The following is a 20,988-nucleotide window of genomic DNA, read 5'->3' as shown; positions in this document are numbered from 1 at the left end:
CTCACTCACGATGATGCCCTCCAGGTCCATCCATTTGCCTGTGTGTGTTGCGCTCACCTCATTCAGCAAGAAAAAAATGCAACACAGTCAGATTCTTCTCAACAGCCTTTTTTATTTCAGGAATACCTCGGGAACCTCCGGAAACCTCCGGAAACCCAGGGAGGACTACTTATATACACCCCAGCACTGGGGAGAGCTATGTGTCCTTCTGGGATTGGTCAGTCTGCCAGCACTTTGATTTGTATGCACCTGCTCCAGAGGGGTTGGCACCAAATTTGGGCTAGCGCCTGCGCAGTGGCATTGTTTATGGCGACGGTATACCGGAGGCCGTTGCCATCTTTTAGGCGCCCGGCTGCCTACATGTGTGGACACTTTGTCCCTTCTTAGAATTGGGAACAAAACACCCATGGAAGGGGTTACAGAGACAAACTTTGGAGCTGAAACGTAAGGATGGACCATCTAGAGACTGCCATACATGGGGATCCATCCCATAATCAGCCTCCAAACGCTGACACCATTGCATACACCAGCAAGACTTTGCTGAAAGGACCTTGATATAGCTGTCTCTTATGAGGCTATGCCGGGGCCTGGCAAACACAGATGTGGATGCTCACAGTCACCTATTGAATGGAACACAGGGTACTCAATGGAGGAGCTAGAGAAAGCACCCAAGGCGCTAAAGGGGTCTGCAACCCTATAGGTGGAACAACAATATGAACTAACCAGTACCCTGGAGCTACATATGTATCAGAAGATGGCCTTGTCGGCCATCATTGGGAAGAGAGGCCCCGTGGTCTTACAAACTTTATATGCCTCAGTATGGGGGAATGGCAGGGCCAAGAATTGGGAGGGGGAGGGCAGTGGGAAGGGAGGGTCTGGGTGACTTTTGGGATAGCATTTGAAATGTAAATGAAGAAAATACCTAATTAAAAAAAAATAAAAATAAAGAATGAGGTAACACAATCACAAAAGAACTCACATGATATGTACTCAATGGTAAGTGGATATTAGTCCAGAAACTTAGAATACCCAAGACACAAGATACAATTTGCAAAACACATGAAAATCAGGAAGATTCTTAACTAGAAAAAGTTTTCATAAACTCTACTCAAGATTTACTAGACTCCAGAACTACAAGAGAACAAATTTCTGTTTTTTGTTTTTGTAAATTATTCAGTCTGTAGTATGCTGTTATAGCAGCACACATAAAATATGCATACACATAGAAAAAAAAAAGAAATTCAAATTTCTAAATGCCAGAAACCTATTTCCTATTTTAACAGAACAAATTCACGCAACTTTTGCAAGATGTTGGTAACTTCCATTTGCAATGAGTTTTCACTTTAAATGTTTTTCTATATAGACTTAAAATAGGAAGATAAATATAACTATATGGGTGATATTGAATACAGTTTTTAAAACACCTGGTTTTTAATTGTTTGATTAATAGCTTATTAATTCTCTGAAAATTTTTACTATATATTGAATACATTCTTCCTCTGATTTTCTTATTTTCTCCCACACCCACCCACATTTCCTCATAATACCAATTTTTGTATCTTTTATAAAAATGTAATAACCCATTAACTCTGATTCGTATTGTCTATATACTTCTGGATGTAATAGCATCCACAGGAGCTTGGCTTATCTATCAGAAGCTGCAACTTTGACTAAAACTGACTAAAGTTCTTTAGGAATCCATCATTGGCCTATTGGTCCTCAGAACTGGAGACTGGAAGACCCTTTCCACTCTGCCAGAGTACTGACTGGCAAGGGCTTGTTCAGATACTGTGCAGGTGACAACAGCTGTTGACAGTTTATGAGTAGAGATGTCCTGTACTGAGTGTCCTAATCTGACTGTCCAGAATGCAGTTTTGATCTGATCCTTCCTGATCTTTGTTTCTTATACCCTTTACCACCTCTTCATCAGTCAGTGGTTTCTAATAATTTGGGAGGGGAATGAAGAGTCATGAGTTTCTGACTTAACCAACATTATAATGCTTGCCTAATAATATTTTGTAAGGATTTTGTTAAATAAGAAATGAAATAGTTCTTTCTAGCTTCTGGCTGTTATAAATAAGGCTGCTATGAGCATAGTGGAGCATGTGTCCATATTACAAGTTGGAGCATCTTCTGTGTATATGTCCAGGAGAGGTATTGCTGGATCCTCTGGTAGTACTATGTCCAATTTTCTAGGAACCAGCAAACTGATTTCTAGAGTGATTGTACCAGCATGCAATTCCATCAGCAATGGAGGAGTATTCTTCAACAGAGGAATGGATATCAAAAATGTGGTACATATACACAATGGAGTACTATTCAGCTATTAAAAACAATGAATATATGAAATTCTGAGACAAATGGATGGATCTGCAGGATATCATCCTGAGTGAGGTAACCCAATTACAAAAGAACACACATGATATTCACTCACCAATAAGTGGATATTAGCCCAGAAGCTCAGAATAGCCAAGATACAATTTGCAAAACACATGAAACTCAAGGAGAAGGAAGACCAAAGGATATCTCGATCCTTCTTAGAAGGGAGAACAAAATACCCATTGAAGGAGTTATAGAGACAAAGTATGAAGCAGAGACTGAAGGAAGGACCATCCAGAGACTGTCCTACCTGGGGATCCATCCCATAAACAACCACTAAATCCAGACACTATTGCAGATGCCAACAAGATTTTGCTGACAGGAGCCTGATAAAGCTGTCTCTTGAGAGGCTCTGCCAGTGCCTGGCAAATACAGAAGTGGATGCTCACAATCATCCATTGGATGAAACACAGGGTCCTTAATGAAAGAGCTAGAGAAAGTACCCAAGGAGCTGAAGGGGTTTGCAGCCCTATAGGAAGAACAACAATATGAACTAACCAGAACCCTCACAGCTCCCTGGGAATAAACCACCAATCAAAGAAAACACATAGTGGGACTCTTGTCTCTAGCTGCATATGTAGCAGAGGATTGCCCTCAGTCATCAATGGGAGGAGAGGCCCTTGGTCTTGTGAATGCTCTATGCCTCAGTATAGGGGAATGCCAGGGTGAGGATGTAGGAGTGGGTGGGCTGGGACTAGGGGCAAGGGGAAGGGGGTAGGGGATTTTTGGAGAGGAAACCAGGAAAGGGGCTAATATTTGAAATGTAAATAAAGAACATATCTAATAAAAATGAAATGAAATAATTTGAGCTAAATAGAAAATCTGAAAGGGATTTTTTTTTCAGAAAAAAATTAACAATCTAAAACTTTCTATACCCAGGTGTTGGAGAAAATTCTCCATTTATTCTAAGAAACATTTTACATGAAGTGATGTAAAAAGTAATAAATAATGAATTTCATCATCTTTTGTTATTAACATCTTCTGCACACACTTTCAACATTCTCACTCAATCCTGAAGAAGACTGTGTCAGCTGTCTTGATATTACTGTGTGGGAACACCATGACCAAAAGCAACTCAGAGAAGCAACATTTGGTTCTACATATCCTGAATCACAGTCCATTGAGGGAAGCTGAACTCAAACCATGGGATCCAAGAGCTGATACAGAGACCATTGAGGTATGCAGAGTTATCTTTTATGGCTAGCCAGGATACTTTCTGATAACACCCAGGACCTCCAGTCCAAAGGTAGCACCACCCTCAAGTACATGTGTGGGTGGCAGAGACAAATAAGCAAATCCTAAGAGTTCTTTGGCCAGACAACCTCGCCCAAATGGCGAGCTTCGTGCTATGTAATGTACTGCTTCTGAAATCTCCCACATATACAAGTTCCTACAAAGAATAATTTGAAATCCATTTAAATTACAGGCTTTTTAATGCTATGAAATCACCATAATATTTAAATATAATGATTTATGCTTCATAGAATTTTATCAGTCCTACAGGTAAATTTAAATATATCATGCAAAATAATAACATAATTTTATTGACTCAAAAAAGTAAAGTTTGTTCAATTATTTGACTTGAGTATATTATAAGTTGGGACAAGCAAATCTTTGTATACACTGTGAAATTTTCTCAGAAATGGAATACTTTTAAAATACTTTATTTATTGTGTCTGCATATTTACATTAAATATACCAATATTTTAGCTTTTCTTCTAGAACTATGTCCATATGAAATGTAATATTTGCATGAGTCATATTCAGTGAACATGTGATCAACCAGATGAAGACCAATAAAAAAAACCTGAAAATGATGAATGAAATCTTCTGCACAGGGTCATGGAAATAAGTAACAAACGTCCCAGGGTTTTATATGAAGGTGTCTTTAAATGTCACTATGAATTCATGCATCTATGCAATTCATTTGCTAATTTACATGAGGAGCTCTGAATCAAAAGGCCAAGTCAACCAGAGGTAGTGTAGATGCAAATGGCCCCTGAGAAAAAATTATCACTCACAAGTGTTTAACAAGTCACTTAATTGCTGCTTAACTCTAAACCACACTGATACAACGACGAAGTTTAATAGATTTGGATTATATTCTAACATGATGGTTATTTGTTTTAACATTTGACATTACATATAGAATACTTAAAGATTACTGCTATGTAATACTCTTGAAAATATTTTTGAGAAGTATATTACAATATTATCTTGGTTTAATATGAACAACTTGAACTTTGAATGTTTATGTTGTGTTATTTACTAACTGGAATAATTTGTTTTCAATACATCAGTTCTGTTAAAATTAATTAAAACTGAAACTATAATGTCCTTCTGAAAATAAGAACTTTAGTGGGACAGTAGCACACACACCTTTAATCCCAGCTCTTGGGAGGGAGGCAGAGTCAGAGAGAGTTCAGTGAGTCAAAGGCCAGCCTGGTCTATGGTGTGAGTTCCAGGACAGCCAGGGTTACACACTGGAACTCGGTCTCAAAAAAATCAGTGAAACAAAACAATACCAACAAATACACAGAAAAGAACTTTAAAATTTCAGCACTTGTTAAAATGTTATTCTTGTGTATTACTGTTTATGAACAACTTTATAGATGCTGTAGAATGGCTATATAAAATATCTAGGAGAATCAGAATCACTATGCTTACATTGGCATTATTTTACTGATTTCATTCTGAAAATAATTAGAAAGCACAGAAGTGGATCAAAATCCAAATTTTCTTACTACATAAATATTGGATTTGTAGAACTTTTCAGATGTTGTCTTTAGCATCAGGGTTGGATTTAATTATTGTCTGAATTAAACATCTGAATGCTGTGAAAATTTGTAATATTTTTCTCTGCATTTTGGGTAGAATTATGTTACAACTATGGCAACTCATTTAAAGACCTCGACGGACTGAGAGAAGTTCAACTTATGTCACCAATAGTGTTTGAATATATGGATCCCTTTTGTTTTTAAAATAATCTGTAGTGTTATTGTTGGCACTGTACTAGTGTATTAGTGTTCTCTGTAAGATGGCTTTGTTTGTTTGTTTGTCTGTTTGTTTGTTTGTTTGAGACACGGTTTCTCTGTGTAGCCCTGTCCTGGAACTCACTCTGTAAACCAGACTGGCCTCAAAGTCAGAAATCCACTAGCCATTGCCTCCCAAGTGCTGGGATTAAAGGCATGTGCCACCACTGCCTCTCTCTCTCTCTCTCTCTCTCTCTCTCTCTCTCTCTCTCTCTCTCTCTCTCTCTTTCCTTTTGGAAGGTTGCTTGTCTTAAACCTTAATTCATTTGGCTTACAAGTCTATTAGAAATTAAGATAGACTGAACAATTTTCCTGAGTAAACACTCCCAACTGTGTGAACACTCTCAACAACAGGCTGCAAGGAGCCCAGATCTTTTGTCGTCATTGCCATTGTCAATGGACCTGGTATGTGGTAATTTAATTTTGAACAGTGGATAAATAATCAATTAAATGTTTAATAAGATACTGTTGAAAGGTTTTATTTATGAAAAATGATCAATGAATATAAGCAAATTCTTAATTCTTCTTTTTGCTCCATTCCCTCAACAAGCTTTCCCTAAATCTTTTCCTTCCTTCCTTCCTTCCTTCCTTCCTTCCTTCCTTCCTTCCTTCCTTCCTTCCTTCCTTCCTTCCTNCTTCCTTCCTTCCTTCCTCCCTCCCTCCCTCTCTCCCTCCCTCCCTCCCTTCCTTCCCTCCCACCCTCCTTTCCTCCTTCCTTCTTTCCTTTCTTTTCCATTTTGCTTCATTTTTCATAAGTTCATGAAATAAAAATAAAATCACCATGTTTGCAAATCATTTTAGTGTAACCGGATTTCATAAGTCTTTATTTTGTAATGCTCAATCTTCGGATTTGATAATTCATATAAATGATATTTATATATGTCTTCTTTGATGGTAATTATTTCAGATGTATCCCGATGGTTTGAAGCTTCTTTTTCAAGCATAAACCCTTAGCTAGGGGTAAGTAACCCTTTTGGCCTGGAGAAACTTTAAGAATGGGACACAGCTTAGGAAGAATTCCTCTAGGGACAAAAAGAAGCCGCAATGGCAGGAATGTATACAAGATCTCAGTTAAGGGAGTTGAAAAGACTGCTCAAGCTTTGCTTGCTATGTCATTTCTAATCACTGCATAAACAATATATAAATAAAAAAAGCCACAGTTTTGTGACTCTGTTTAAAATTACTGTTTTCAATGTTCCTGTAATGCCCAGGGCTGTACAGTCTTTGGCAATATTTGTCAATCATTCCAAGTTGACTTGATTTCTTGAAAAAAATATTTTGCAATTTCTAATATTTGAATTTGGTAATATATTCTTTATAAGAGTAATTATTTCAAACATATTTAATATATTCAGATAGAATGATAACCATAAAACTAATTATATTAGTAATAAGTGGAGACATTGTTTCAAAATTAACACTACTATAGGCCTCCCATATTTGTTTGACTGACAAAAATTGGCGTATAATAATCACATATATATGTAAGTAACAGTCTAAATTTTTCTTCATATATATAAAATTCAATCTTATATAATATTTGAGTTATATAAGACATTGATTTATAAAGGGATAAAATTTAAGCTATGGAGGCCAGAACTAGAATTTTAGAGAAAAGTGGGAATATAAAATTGAATTTGATGTTAAGACAAACAAATTTCATATTCTAGTGTGTTTTGACATTAAGTTTCATGTAACGAAGAAAATCCAGAAAAAGTAGCCTTGCCTACATAATTTGATTTCAAAAATCAAGTTAGAAAATCCATGAGGTAGAACTTTATACAGAAACCAATTAATTGAATGAAATTCAAATTTCTGCAGTATTTCTGATATAAGGGAAATTTCTAGGCTATTTGTAACATTTAGTTTAATATGCTCCCATTTTTAAAATTTTGTTTTGTTCTTTAGTTTGTTTTTTGTTTGTTTGTTTGTTTTCTCTAAGGGAAATAGTTGATTACATTCTTGGATAAACATGATCTCCCACCATTGTTTACTTTAAAAGATCTCTGCCTTTCTCGTGGTTGTTTTTATCATCGAATAGTGAGAGAAAATTCCAAGCACAAGGGATTTCAGTCCAGCTGTCCTAGCATAAATCAATATTTAGATACACAATGGAGATTTTTTTCTTTCTTTGAATGTGTAGCCTTTGTGATCTTAGCTTCTTATTTCATTAAGATGTCCAATTCTATCTAAGAAATATTTTGTTTTTCTTTGTTTTATATTTAAGCTTGTAGCTCAGCCATCGGATAAGAGAATAGTAATCTAAGTGTAATATAGTGTTTGATTCCAATGCCTTGTTGGACCTTCCTGAGCCAATGAATTACAAGGGACACTGCTGTATTCCTGAGTAGTGAACTCGCAGCTTTCCTGACTGACCCTCTAGCTCTGATCAAAGGTTACCCGGCTCCATTTTAAATGCTCATGACGAAAAAGATAAGATATTTTAAAGTATTTTTTTTTTTAAAGAAAGGAGCCATAGTCTTCATCCTTCTGAAAGAAAATCTCAGCTTCCCTTGGCAGACAGGCATCTATTTGCAGGACAGTAGCATTCTCTTGCTCCCACTCTCTTGTGCATTTTATACCACTACTAGGTATGAGAAGTTACCCTTTCAAATATTCTGTTATTATTTTAGTCCATTTTTGTTCTGTATCCCAAACTGTTTTGCTCATGAAGCTCTCACCAAACCCTGATTTTGCCAAGCCTGTGGCTTATATCCAGCCCATTTTCAAAATTTTGCCTTAAGTCTCTGATCCCCGGAGGTGAGGCACTGTCTGGCTGCATTAATAGCAGAGCCACAATGTAAGTGCCAGGACGATGGCATCATCACACTTCGATGACAGCATCCCTGCTTTTTGCTGTGTCTCATAGAGAAGAACGGAAGGCTAAAGGTTAAAGGATGTGGCTTATTAAATAATTCAAGCCATTAACCTGCAACCTGCACACCGCGGCGGCCTATTAAGTTTACACTACCGTGATTCATGTTTGGTGTTTACTGATGCTAAAGCATTTTGCCTGTTTGCTTTACTTTTATTGCTATACAGTAATGTAGAGAGGAAGGAGGGTGAAAAAAGGTGACAGACTTACGCAAGGGGACAATAAGAGCAGCAGACTCACTTGCATAAAGAAGATTGAAGTCTTCCCTCCCTCCCTCCATCTCTCAGTATAGGCCCCAGTGCACATCTGCGTCACTTACAGGGGAGGAGGGGGAGGCGCTGAGGCAGAGAGAAAAATCATACTGTGAGGACCTTGACAGCTTTCCTGGGCGGGCTTTTCTTTGGCTGCTCTATGTTTTTTCCCGGGATATTTATTTTTCTCCTTTACAAACTGACTATATAAAACCGCCCCTTTTCTCATCTCAGAAAGCATTTGACTGTCCTTCGGACACCTGGCAACCTATCAGGGAATTCTCCCAGAGGACAGGGACAGGGAGCAGGTGCACAAACCCGCCTAAGGGTTGGGGGTGCACTACTTCTCGACTTGAGGCTCTTTTTCTCTGCACTCATCAAACAGGGAACTCTGAGCTGCTAAGACAGGAGATCTGAACAGCTTCCAAACCACAGCTCGGCACGGAGTGTGTATCAGTGCCGCGGAGCCAGCTGCTGCCACCTCTGGAGCTGGGGAGAGCTCAAACCTCTCTCCCTTCCTCTTGCATTTCCAGCCTCTCTTTCCTCCGGGGGGGTCACCACGGGGGTCCCCGCAAGCTCCTCGTGGATTCTAAGCCCCTGGTATCCCAGGACTTCATTCGATCTAGACCGGAGCTTCCCCAAAGCTCAGATTCCAGCAAAAGGACCCAGACTGAGCCGCGAGGCTCTGCAGAGCGCTCAAGGTGCCTGTGTGGTCTCCTGGTGAGACGCACAGTCCCTTTTAGCCACCTTTGGCACTCCGTGTACACCGGGTACATCCTGCCTCCTCCTCTCTCTCCAGAAGCCACTGGCCACCCCAGTACGCTAGCCAGGCTACTGGTGTGTGAGCTGCAGTTCCTTGGTCCACGGTTCATTAAGCATGTCCGGCTCCGGGAGAAAAGACTTCGATGTGAAGCACATCCTGCGACTCCGCTGGAAACTCTTCAGCCATCCCTCGCCGGCCTCCAGTAGCCCAGCGGGGGGCAGCTGCCTGCAACAGGACAGCGGAGGAGGCAGCTTTGAACACTGGGGTCCTAGCCAGAGTCGGCTGCTCAAAAACCAGGAAAAAGGCAGTGTGAGCGCTTTCTGGAAAAAGCCTTCTTCCTCCTCTTCATCCTCCTCTTCATCCTCGTCGTCTGCTTCATCCTCTCCTTTCAATCCGCTGAATGGCACCTTACTACCAGTTGCCACGAGGCTGCAGCAAGGGGCTCCGGGGCAGGGCACTCAGCAGCCCGCCAGGACTCTTTTCTACGTGGAGTCCCTAGAGGAGGAGGTAGTGACAGGCATGGACTTTCCTGGACCACAGGACAAAGGATTGGCCCTGAAAGAGCTCCAAGCGGAGCCTGCCAGCTCTATCCAGGCAACAGGTGAAGGATGTGGACACAGGTACAGTAAGTTCCCACTGAGCAGGTGTCAGAATAGTTCCTGGTTGCCTGTGATCCTGCCCACCTACTGTTCTCTCCTAAAGTTTGAACTGTATAGGATGAAAATCTGAGATAGATGCCAGCCTGTTTTGTTTTGTTTTTTAATTACCCAAGTTGAAATCTCATTAAAACTTTGCTCATTAATTTCCATTGGCTCAAACATACACTCTTTTAACAAGTTTTTAGACTTAAAACTATAGAGTGCATATTGCATACATTGGAGAACCTTCAAGTTGAATGGTTCTTATTTCACAGATGATAGTGTCCTTCCATCACGCTTTAAGTCTTTTAAGTTTTTCCATTATCTGCTGTGGGTGAAGTCAGCTTTGAACACCATCAAAGTGCATTTCATGTACTCTCCCTGTGATTGAGCGTGATTGTCTCGAATAGCTGTGGCTTGACTCTATGTGTGAGAAATAAGAACCGAAACACTGTCATTGCTCCGTCCCCTCCCCCCAAGGGTTGTCAACCTATCACAACTACCATGCCTTGGACCACTTTCTGCTCACTTTTGCCTCTGTCCATGTAAGTGTTAAAATTAAACTCCACGGACATTTCTTGGCAGATACTGTGATTTCTTTCAGAACTCGGCATACAAAAATACTGAAGTAACATTTATTCCCGGTTTATTTCAAGCATGACACTTTGCGTGGACTTTTGCTACAGTAAAGATTCAGAGGATCCCTGGAGCACAGGCGAAACTTCAGCTTCCCAGTTTTTAGGATACTGAGTCATTATAATTCTAAATACATCGTTTTCATTTGAGCATATGATGAGGATATGAAAGGATTTGCATTTAGATTCATATGATATCAGACTACATTAGAGAAGAAGAAAAAGTCTAGAAATTTCAGAAAATGATAGCTAACATCCTAAAAAAAAGAATCGTGAATTACCTCTGATAAACAAATTATAAATGAGAAATTTTGAAATTTTTGTTTAATTGGATCTTTTTTCATGAACTACTTTAAGTTTGGAAAGTATATATAATAAAATGTTCCATAATTTTCATCACTTTGATGAACAGGATTCTATAAGGTATCTTTAACATTTTTTAATTATATAGTATTGTATTTGAATTATAAGAGCCTTGTATAATATTCTATTGATATATACTAAAATGATTAATATAATGTAGGATCATTGTTTATCAAAGAAAAAAATAATTTGCATCCTTCAAGTATGTTAAAAGTTTTCCACATATGATCCCTAAGTCTGTTTTCTGTTATCTAGTGAAGTAAAATAGATGACTAAAATCAGAATAAGCAGATGCCATAAATATCATGAGACTCTGAGAGTTCATCTATTCACGAGATACTTAGGATGCTTAACTATTTAAATTTTGCTGGATTTTTGAGGAAAGAGAAAAGCTTACGGGGTAGAGAATTTCTGAAAAATATTTACTCTCTTGTATATTTTAAATGAACAACTATTGAGAAGGGTTTTTTTAGCTTTTTATTTACTCTTTAATAATTTCATAGAGTAATACAAATATTTAGATCATATATATTCCCTATTCTTTACTAAAACTCTCCCTGGATGCATAAAGAATCCCAACTCAGATCTTCATCCTTTTGAAAGATAACAGACTCTCAAATAGCTCAGAAAATACGTACCACATATGTACATATAAAAGTAAAAATTTCAAACCAACTAGAAATAGCTAAGACTTTCCGAATAGCTATCTTTTATATTAAAAAAAAACTTTGCCTTATGAAATTTTAATGAGTAGTTTGGGTATCAGCATTCGATACAAACTTTAATAAAGTTGGAATTGGCAAATACTAAAGGAGAACAGATAATAGATTATAATCAAGTTTAAAATGTAAAACTATTAACCAAGAACCCAGCTAAGAATTATCTGTCAGAATTACTTTTGGAAATACCTCCTTTCTTTTAATCACAGGAAGTTGTAAGTGGCAAGAATTCTGAAAACAATTCAATCACCAACCGACATCCTCTTTACTGTTGGAATCAGAGTACTGCAAAATTTTCTATGTTGAATCTGTTAAAAGTAAACTTCAATTCCTTTTAAATTTCTGCCAAACTTTTAAGGAATGTAGATAAATGTGACATTCTTTCTAGCTACTCTGAGGGCATGTTTTTGTCTTTTTACAGTTTTACAGAACATTGACTCTGTGCTCATGACTGATTGAGAACCACCCAGTAAATGGAGCAATTAGTCATTCTCAGTATATTTTAATTTCTAATAAGCGTAGGGTTCATCGCCCAGGCACCATAGGAACTGCAGAGTAAAATACTTAGAAAAAACTTTATTTCAACTTAAAATTTTATTCTATCTAATCTGGAATGTAGATCTAACATGTTGGAAAAATGTGGACTATTCATAGTTGTGAATGATATTCAAATGAAGCAGCATATATATATATATCACAAAACTATAAAAACTTGATTGAAATTATTTATGAATATATATCATATTTCTCATCAACTCTCCACTGCAAAAAAATTATCTCAACCTTAAAGCAAAGGTGAGCCTTCCCTTTTCCTTTTCCTTTTCTTTTCTTTTCTTTTCTTTTCTTTTCTTTTCTTTTCTTTTCTTTTCTTTTCTTTTCTTTTTTTCTTTTCTTTTGCTCTGGTACTAAATAGAATTACTGTTTACATGAGTATGAATCTTCAGTTAGTTAAGCCTATTTTTTAGAACGGCAGATGGAGAACATTCAGAAGAAAGATACTCATGATTTTTGAATGCTGGAAGAATCAAATTTTCATGGACATGCAACATAAGGATTCCTTGACAGACATAAACCAACTTCCTACCAAAATGGTGCCATCTCACCCCCTTCATACCTACTACTTTATACCATGATAAACAAGTCTCAAACTTCCAATTTCTTGATTATATCCTTGAAAATACTTTACAAAATAAGTTGATGATCCATTTCTTTCCTGTTCACTAATTTATATATATGTCCAAACATATTTAAAATATATAACTCCATACATTTCATATATGTTTCCAAAATTCTATCAGCTATGTAATAAGGCAAAAAAACACCACTTTATTCTCACATTTATATTTATATCATTTATATGGTACATGATATTGTATGGTTCATATATCATAGCTTTATAAATACTAATAGGAAAAAAAAACATGTTTTACCTGTTTGTTCTTTCTGCTTTATTAACAGTATATTCACCTGGTTCCATGTCTTTAGCAAGAACATAGACAAGGATTCCACACTTCTCTCTCTAAATCTACACATTCCATTATCTCTGGTCTCATATATTCACCTTTCCATCGGTCCTTTAGGATGAATGAAGAAATGAAAATGTAACTATAACTATGTACAGAATTTAATTATGCTTCCGTTTGCCTTATTCAATTTCTTTCTCCATTTCAGGAGCTCCTCTCACCTTAGGGTAAGCAAGTAAGAACTCCATGGTGATGTTATCACCATCGGTAGATATTTTCCCTTTAGAAATGTTATTTTCTGTCCAACATTTCTCTACCTCCAATGTTTGTTCCCGTCCTAATAAATGTCTTCTTCCAATTCAATGGTCTTCTTTTGTATTAGGTCTCCCTCAAACCTCATTTTCCATTATAGCATCCACTCTCTCGTAACACTGAAGTCAGTAAAAATGATAACATTAGAGAATGATCATCATTTTGTGTTCATTGCTCTGCTGCTAATTCCAGCCCCCACCCCCTTCAAACACATACACACAAAGAATTCTACTGAATCAGAATTACTAATTCCAAGAATTACTGATCTCAGTCCAGATCATAACATGTTCACTTAATTTCAAGGAGGGTAAGAGATAATTAATTCTGGAGCCAAATATGAGTGATTGTGTCCCAGCAATATGGATTTATGGGACCCCCAAGTTCCATGTTCCAATCTGAAAACAATTCGTGAAGTTTTTACGGTAACTGAATGGAGAAAGTGATGCATAAAAGTACTTTTAAAATTCATTGGTGGAAACATTAAGTAGATAGTAACAAGGAGGTGAAATCTCACTTATAGGCATTGGATATTATCTGATGACTCTTAGCCTTTATTATGGTGAAAACCAGGGGTTAGTTAAGTGAATAAAGTCTAAAGTCTTATATCTGTTATCCACAGGGTCTTTGGTCTGAAAGAAAATGGGAAAAATGGTGATTTAGAGGTCTGTAGATAGTCCAAGATAAAGTGTAATTAGGTTCTGGACCTGCAACAGTTAGAGCTATTCACAGTCATTGCAGTTTTAATTTGCCTTCAGCCTTTCAGATATTGCTTCTTCTAGGAATTTTGATTCCTAGAAAGTAGCTACTTATGGGAGGTATGCTTTACCACCTATCTGCTACCCGGAGAGCACTCCTGATAGCCATTCACCTCTGACTGTCACATCCAGAGTCTTTGTTTCAAATGAGCAGTGCCCTGGTCTCACACACTTACTCTCTCCTCTGGTAGTTGTGCTTTGTCCACCATGTCCACATTTAGTTTTCCTCATTAACGGGATGCTTTGAATATCAACCTCTCCACTGTTGTCAGTGAAATTCTTCATCTCCTAGCAACACCCTCTCTTTTGTGTTTTAGAGTAGCTATGTGGTATTTTCTTGTCCATTTGTATGGAAGGTCATAACACATGTTAACATCTGTGTTGATTTGACCATGTGTCTCTAACTGAAAATTCTAAGGGGAAAGGCTGTGTTGGTTTCATATATCTCTTTGCTTCTGCATTAACTGTAGAATAATGAAGATTTTTAATGGTCCCATTGAGTAGCAACAAGAACACTTGATCATTGAAGGAATAATTGCTGAAACTTGGTGCTGTGTAAATTTAGAATTGTAACACCCTATGATCTTGGTGCAGTTATTTATTTCATTGGTATTAGAAAACACACAATTGCTGGGCAGTGGGGGTGCATGCCTTTAATCTCAGCACTTGCAAGGCAGAGGCAAGAGAATTTCTGAGTTCAAGGGCAGCCTGGTCTATAGAGTGAGTTCTAGGACAGCCAGGGCTATAGAGTAAAACTTTGTCTCAAAAAACCAAATAATAATAATAATAATATTAATAATAATAATAGAAAGGAAACACACAATTATTTGCTGATATGTGCTTTGTTAAGTGCAGTTTACCATTTTGATGATCAGTAGTATGTGAGTATTATGTAAGATAGAGAAATACTGGTTTTAGAGAGTAAAAGTTTCATAGAAAATATGCTTCTAAAAATTAAAACATTTTTAATTTATTCTATGAGAACTTTGTGTTTGCAATGTATTTTGATCATACCAACCTCCATTTCTGTTTTGTAATTCCTTCTTTAGGATCTTCTCAAACTCAATTCCCTTCTATTTCATGTCTTCTTTATTTTGTTTTATCATCCTGCTGTGTCAAATTAGTGCTTCCCAAATATCTACATGTCTGTTAGGACATTCAGTGCAGTGTGAACAACCTACTAGTGTCCACAAACCCAAAGAAAATGCCATCAATTGCCCCCACTTCCAGAACTTGCTCTATAACCTCATCGAGAGACAGGGCCACCTGAGACATGCTCCATTTTGCTGGAGTTGGACTAGGTTAGTCTTTTTCAGGTCTTGTACTCATCACCAAAACTGCTATAAGTTCATGAGTATGGCAGATCAGCTGTTGTGTTCTAAACTTTCATGCATCATAGCTTCATAATGCTATATGGCTCTTAAATTCTTTTTTTTTTATTGTCAAGCTGTTCTTTTTTTATTGGTTATTTACATTTCACATGCTGTCCCTCTTCATGGTTTCCCTGCCCTAAACCACTCGTCCCATCCCCCCTTCTCTTTACTTCCAATGAGGGTGTAACCTCACCCACCCTGCCTTATCATTCTAGCATCTCCTTACCCTGGGGCGTCAAGCTTCAACAGGACCAAATGCCTCCATTCCAATTGATGCCAGATAAGGCTATCCTCTACTACATATGTAGCTAGAGCCATTGGTCCCTCCATTTGTATACTTGGGTTGGTGGTTTAGTCCCTGGGAGTTCTGGGGTTTCTGGTTGGTTGATACTATTGTTCTTCTAATGGGGTTACAACCACCTTCAACTCCTTCAGTCCTTTCCTTAACTCTTTCATTGGAGGCTCCATGCTTAGTCCAATGGTTGGCTGTGAACATCTGCCTTTGTATTGGTCAGTTGCAGACAAAACCTCTCAGGGCACAACTATATCAGGATCCTGTCAGCAAGTGCTTCTTGGCATCAACAATAATGTCTGGGTTTGTTGTCTGCAAATGGCATGGATCTATAGGTAGGGCAATGCCTGGCTGGGCTTTCCTTCAGTCTCTGCTCCTTTTATTGTCTGTCCCTGCATTTCATGATTTGTCCAGCTGGCTTTCTAAAGATCTACATGCTGGCCCATGATAGCTTTCATATTCTCTCCAGAAATTCAGCAAATTCTATATTGGTTATTATTTTATCAATTTAAATAACCATTAAAATGTACTAATAAGCCATTGTCCATAAAAATGAAATTTGCTAATACTTTAGATAGCTTGGGTTATACTAAAAAGCTTGGAAGTCATCATTCCTCCAGGTCTCCCTCCTCCTCAGCTTCTTCCAACATTTCCATAATTCAACCAAAGGGGTCAGCAGCTTCTGTTGATTGGTTGGGTACAAATATCTGTGTCAGACCCTTTTAGCTGCATGTTGGGTCTTTTAGACAGCAGTCATGATAGGTCCCTTTTTGTAAGCTCTCCATAGCCTCAGTAATAGTGTCAGGCCTTGGGGCCTCCCTTTGAGTTGGAACCATTCTGGTCCTGTTGCTGGACCTTCTTTTCCTCAGAATCATCTCCATTTTCATCCCTGCAGCTCTTTCAGACCAGAACAATTATGAGTCATAGTTTTGATTATGGGATAGCAACCCCAACTCTCACTTGATGCCCTGTCTTTCTGTTGGAGGTAGGCTCTACAAGTTCCCTCACCCCATTGTAGCGAATTTCATCTAAGGTCCCTCGCTTTGAGTTCTGAGAGTCTTTCACCTCCCAAGTCTCTGGTGCATTCTAGAGGGTCCCCCCAAACTTTTACCTCCCGAGGTGGCCTATTTCCATTCTTTCTGCTGGCCCTCAGGGCTTCAGTCATTTTCCCTCATCCAATACCAGATCAGGTCCCCCCNCCCCCCCCCACCCCCCGCCCCGGCTCCTTTCCCTCCTAGGTCCTTCCCTTCCTCTCCACTTGTGATTGTTTTCTTCTCCCTCCCAAGTGGGACTGAAGCATCCTCACTTGGGCCCTTCAGATTGCTGACATTTTTTAGTTCTTTTTTTTTTTTTTTTTTTTTTTTTTTTTTTTTTGGCTAATATCCGCTTCTTAGTGAGTACAGTACATATCATGCATGTCCTTTTGAGTTTGAGTTACCTCACTCAGGATGATATTTTCTAGTTCCATCTATTTGCTTGAAAAATTCAGGATATCCTCAATCTTAATAGCTGAGTAGTATTTCATTGTGTAAAGGAACCACATTTTCTGTATCCATTCTTCTGTCTTGGGACATCTGGGTCGTTTCAAGCTTCTGGCTGTCACAAATAATGTGCAGGGCAATGGGCATGGGGGAATAAGTTCCTGTTCTCTAAGCAGGCAGATGCGTGAGGTTTGCCACATGCTTTCCACCCAGCCCTGGGTGGGTGTCTGGCTGTGGGAAGCTGCAAACCCTGCCTGAGGGGGTGGACAAGGGGCAGTCCGAGGTCTCTGGGCCTCACAGTGGCAAGAGATAACAGGCTCTCAGTCTCGAGCATCCCAGATGCAGGTGGTCACCATGGAATAGCTGAGAACAAAATGTCCCCCCTCTCCTTGGTGGCTTGATCATCCCCAGGGTCGAAGGGAGGAGAAGGCAGGGGGAGAGGGGACTCTGGGTGGTTCCCATGTGGGCGAGAGCCCTTGTTCTCATCCATGGCTGGAGCACAGGAAGGCCTTCCTGCAGGGTGTTAGACATGGCTCTTTGAGGGAAAGCCTATCGAATTGTACAAGCACAGTGGGCCTTGATGATCAGAGACAGCTTATTGGTTTTGGAGCTTTATTGTAGAAAGGCAGAGAGAAAGAGACAAGGTAAAAGAAAGAGAGGGGCCAGCCATGGCCACATGGAGAGGGAGGGAAATGAGAGAGAGAGAGAAGGAGGGCTAGAGATGAGAATAAGAAAGGTGAGGTCTTAAAGAGAGTGAGGAGAGGTCGAGCAGTCCCTTTCATAATGGGCTGGGCTACCTTGCTGTTGTCAGGTTACTGTAGGGAGGAGCATACCTGGCTATAGTCAGGTAACTGTGTGAGTAGAGTCTAGCCAGAATGCCAGAAGCTTGGGGCATTGTCTGCATGATTATAATCACAGAATTATGGAGTTGGGGCCACTGTGGTGTCAGGCACCTGTATCTGGGAACATGACTCACTGTTCTGTTCCTTGTAGAGTTTCCTACTCGGTCTCTACTGGGTGGTCAAAGCAAGCCTCATTCAACTAAACCAGGCTGTCTTTCATGGCCTGACAGCTATGAACAAAGTGGAACATGTACCCCTGTGCCCTGGTGGGGCATCTTTTGGCTATATTCCCAAGAGCTGCATTGCTGGTTCTTCATGTAGATCTCTTTCCAGTTTTCTGAGGAACCTTCAGATTGGTTTCCAGAGTTGTTGTACCAGTTTGCAATCCCACCAGCAAAGGAGGAGTGTTCCTCTTTCTCTACATCCTCGACAACATGTGCTGTCACCCCAGTTTCTGATTTTAGCCATTCTGATTTGTGTAAGACGTCAGGGTCGTTTTGATTTGGATTTCTCTGATCACTAAGGACTTTGGACATTTTTTTTAGGTTCTTCTCAGACATTCGAGATGCTTCTGTTGTGAATTCTCTGTTTAGTTGTTTAGTTCTATACCCCATTTTTGATTGTGGGTGTTTGTTTGTTTGTTTGTTTGTTTGTTTTTGGTGTTTAGCTTGAGTTCTTTATATATTTTGAATATTAGCTTTCTATCACATGTGGGGTTAGAGAAGATTTTCTTCCCAGTCTGTAGGTTGCCAGTTAGTCTTATTGACTATGTCTTTTGCCTTACAGAAGCTTTCGAATTTCATGAGGTCCCATTTATCAATTCTTATTCTTAGAGCATGAGCCATTGGAGTTATGTTTAGGAAATTTCCTCCTGGGTCAATGAATTTAGGTTCTTTCCCACTTTATCCTCTATTAGATTCAGTGATTCTGATTTTATGTTGAGGTCCTGATCCACTTGGACTTGAAGTGTGTGCAAGGTGACAATTATGAGTCTATTTTCATTCTCCCACAAACAGAGTCCAAATTAGACTAGCAACATTTATTGAAGATACTTTTTTTTTCCCATTATATATTTTTGGTTTCTTTGTCAAAGATCAAGTGCTATTAAATATGTGGTTTTATTTATGGGTTTTCAATTCTATTCCATTGACCAACCTGTCTGTCTATGTACAACTACCATACAGTTTTTAATTACTATAGCTCTGAAGTATATCTTGAGGTCAGGGATTGTGATTACCCTACCTATTTTTTTTATTCTTTTTTAAAAAACTTAATTGTATTCTTAACTTACTTTTTATTCTCCATATTCCATTCCCCACCCCGCCATCCACCCTCAGTCTGCTCAACATCCCATATCTTCTCTCCACCCCATCCTGTCTCCACATGGATGCCCCCACCCCCACACCACCTGACCTCTAAACTCTCTCGGGCCTCCAGTCTCTTGAGGGTTAGGAGCATCATCTCTAAATGATCAAAGACCTAGAAGTCCTCTATTGTAAGTGTTTTGGTGGCCTCATATCAGCTGGTGTATGCTGTCTGTTTGGTGGTCCAGTGTTTGAGAATTCTCTGGGGTCCAATTAACTGAGGCTGTTGGTCCTCCTACAGGGTCCGCACTACTCATCAGCTTCTTTCACCATTCCCTAATTCAACAACAGAGGTCAACTGCTTCTGTCCATTGGTTGGGTGCAAATATCTGCATCTGACTCTTTCAGTTGATTGTTGTGTCTTTTGGAGGGCAGTCATGATAGATGCCTTCTTTGTGAGTGTTCCATATCCTCGGTAATAGTGTCAGGCCTTGGGGTCTCCCCTTGAGCTGGATCCCACTTTCGACCTGTTGCTGGACCTTCTTTTCCCCAGCCTTCGCTCCATTTCTATCCCTGTAATTCTTTCAGACAGGAAAAATTATGGGTCAGTGGTGTGACTGTGGGATCAAAATCCCATCCCTCACTTGATGTCCTGTCTTCCTGCTGGAGGTGGACTCTATCAGTTCCCTCTTCCTACTGTTGGGCAATTCATCTAAGGTCCCTCCCTTTAAGTCCTGGGAGTCTACTCTTTTGTTCTTAAGAATTATTTTTACTATTCTGTGTTTTTTTCCTTTCCAGATAAATTTAATAATTGCTCTTTCCATGTCTTTGAAGAATTGTGTTGATATTTTGATGAGGATTGCATTGAATCAGTAGATTGCCTTTGCTAGGATGTCCACTTTTATTAATTCTGCTAACCCATTTGCATGAAAGATCTCTCCACTTTCTGAGAATTTCTTTGATTTCTTTCTTGAGAGATTTGATCTGTTTCTGAGAGACATATCTTTCACTTGTTTGGTTAGAAAATTTCCTACTGTGCCAATGAGCTCAAGGCTCTTTCCCACTTTATCTTCTATTAGATTCAGTGTATCTGGCTTTATGTTGAGGTTCTTGATACACTTGGACTTGAAGTGATACATGCCCATTTAGCAAAGTAACAATAGTAGGCTGCCTTTTAAAGGTGATCTCCTCAGCCATAGAACTTCTTGTGGAGCAAAATTCAATTTGGAGAGCTGTTGTATGTCCTATAACATTCACAACACTATTGTACCGATAAATACATCCTGTTTGTACAACCATAATTATAGCATACTTGGTCCATTCAGAAGTGGATAAAAGACTCAATGTCTTTCCCTGAATTAGCATGCATTGCACTTTTTGACACTCGGAAAGTTCCTAGACAGCCAAAAAAAAAAAAAATATATATATATGTATATGTATATGTATATGTATATGTATATGTATATGTATATGTATATGTATATGTATATGTATATGTATATGTGTATGTG

At 38.9% G+C, this 20,988-nt stretch overlaps 1 protein-coding gene across 1 annotated transcript in view; it reads left to right on the top strand.

Moving 5' to 3' along the window:
- The first annotated feature begins 8,699 nt into the window (after positions 1–8,699).
- The window catches only part of Klhl1 (kelch like family member 1), a 369,504-nt gene continuing 357,215 nt past the window's right edge, over positions 8,700–20,988 (top strand). Inside the window, exon 1 of the mRNA XM_021181703.1 lies at positions 8,700–9,920. Within this exon, the coding sequence (XP_021037362.1) occupies positions 9,415–9,920 (506 nt within the window). The 5' untranslated portion in view covers positions 8,700–9,414. The remainder of the gene's footprint in view (positions 9,921–20,988) is intronic.

This window comes from Mus caroli, chromosome 14, assembly GCF_900094665.2.
Source record: "Mus caroli chromosome 14, CAROLI_EIJ_v1.1, whole genome shotgun sequence".
In the NCBI taxonomy this organism is placed as follows: domain Eukaryota; kingdom Metazoa; phylum Chordata; class Mammalia; order Rodentia; family Muridae; genus Mus; species Mus caroli.
The sequence above is the reverse complement of the archived record's forward strand: the minus strand, read 5'-3'. Positions and strand labels throughout refer to the sequence as shown.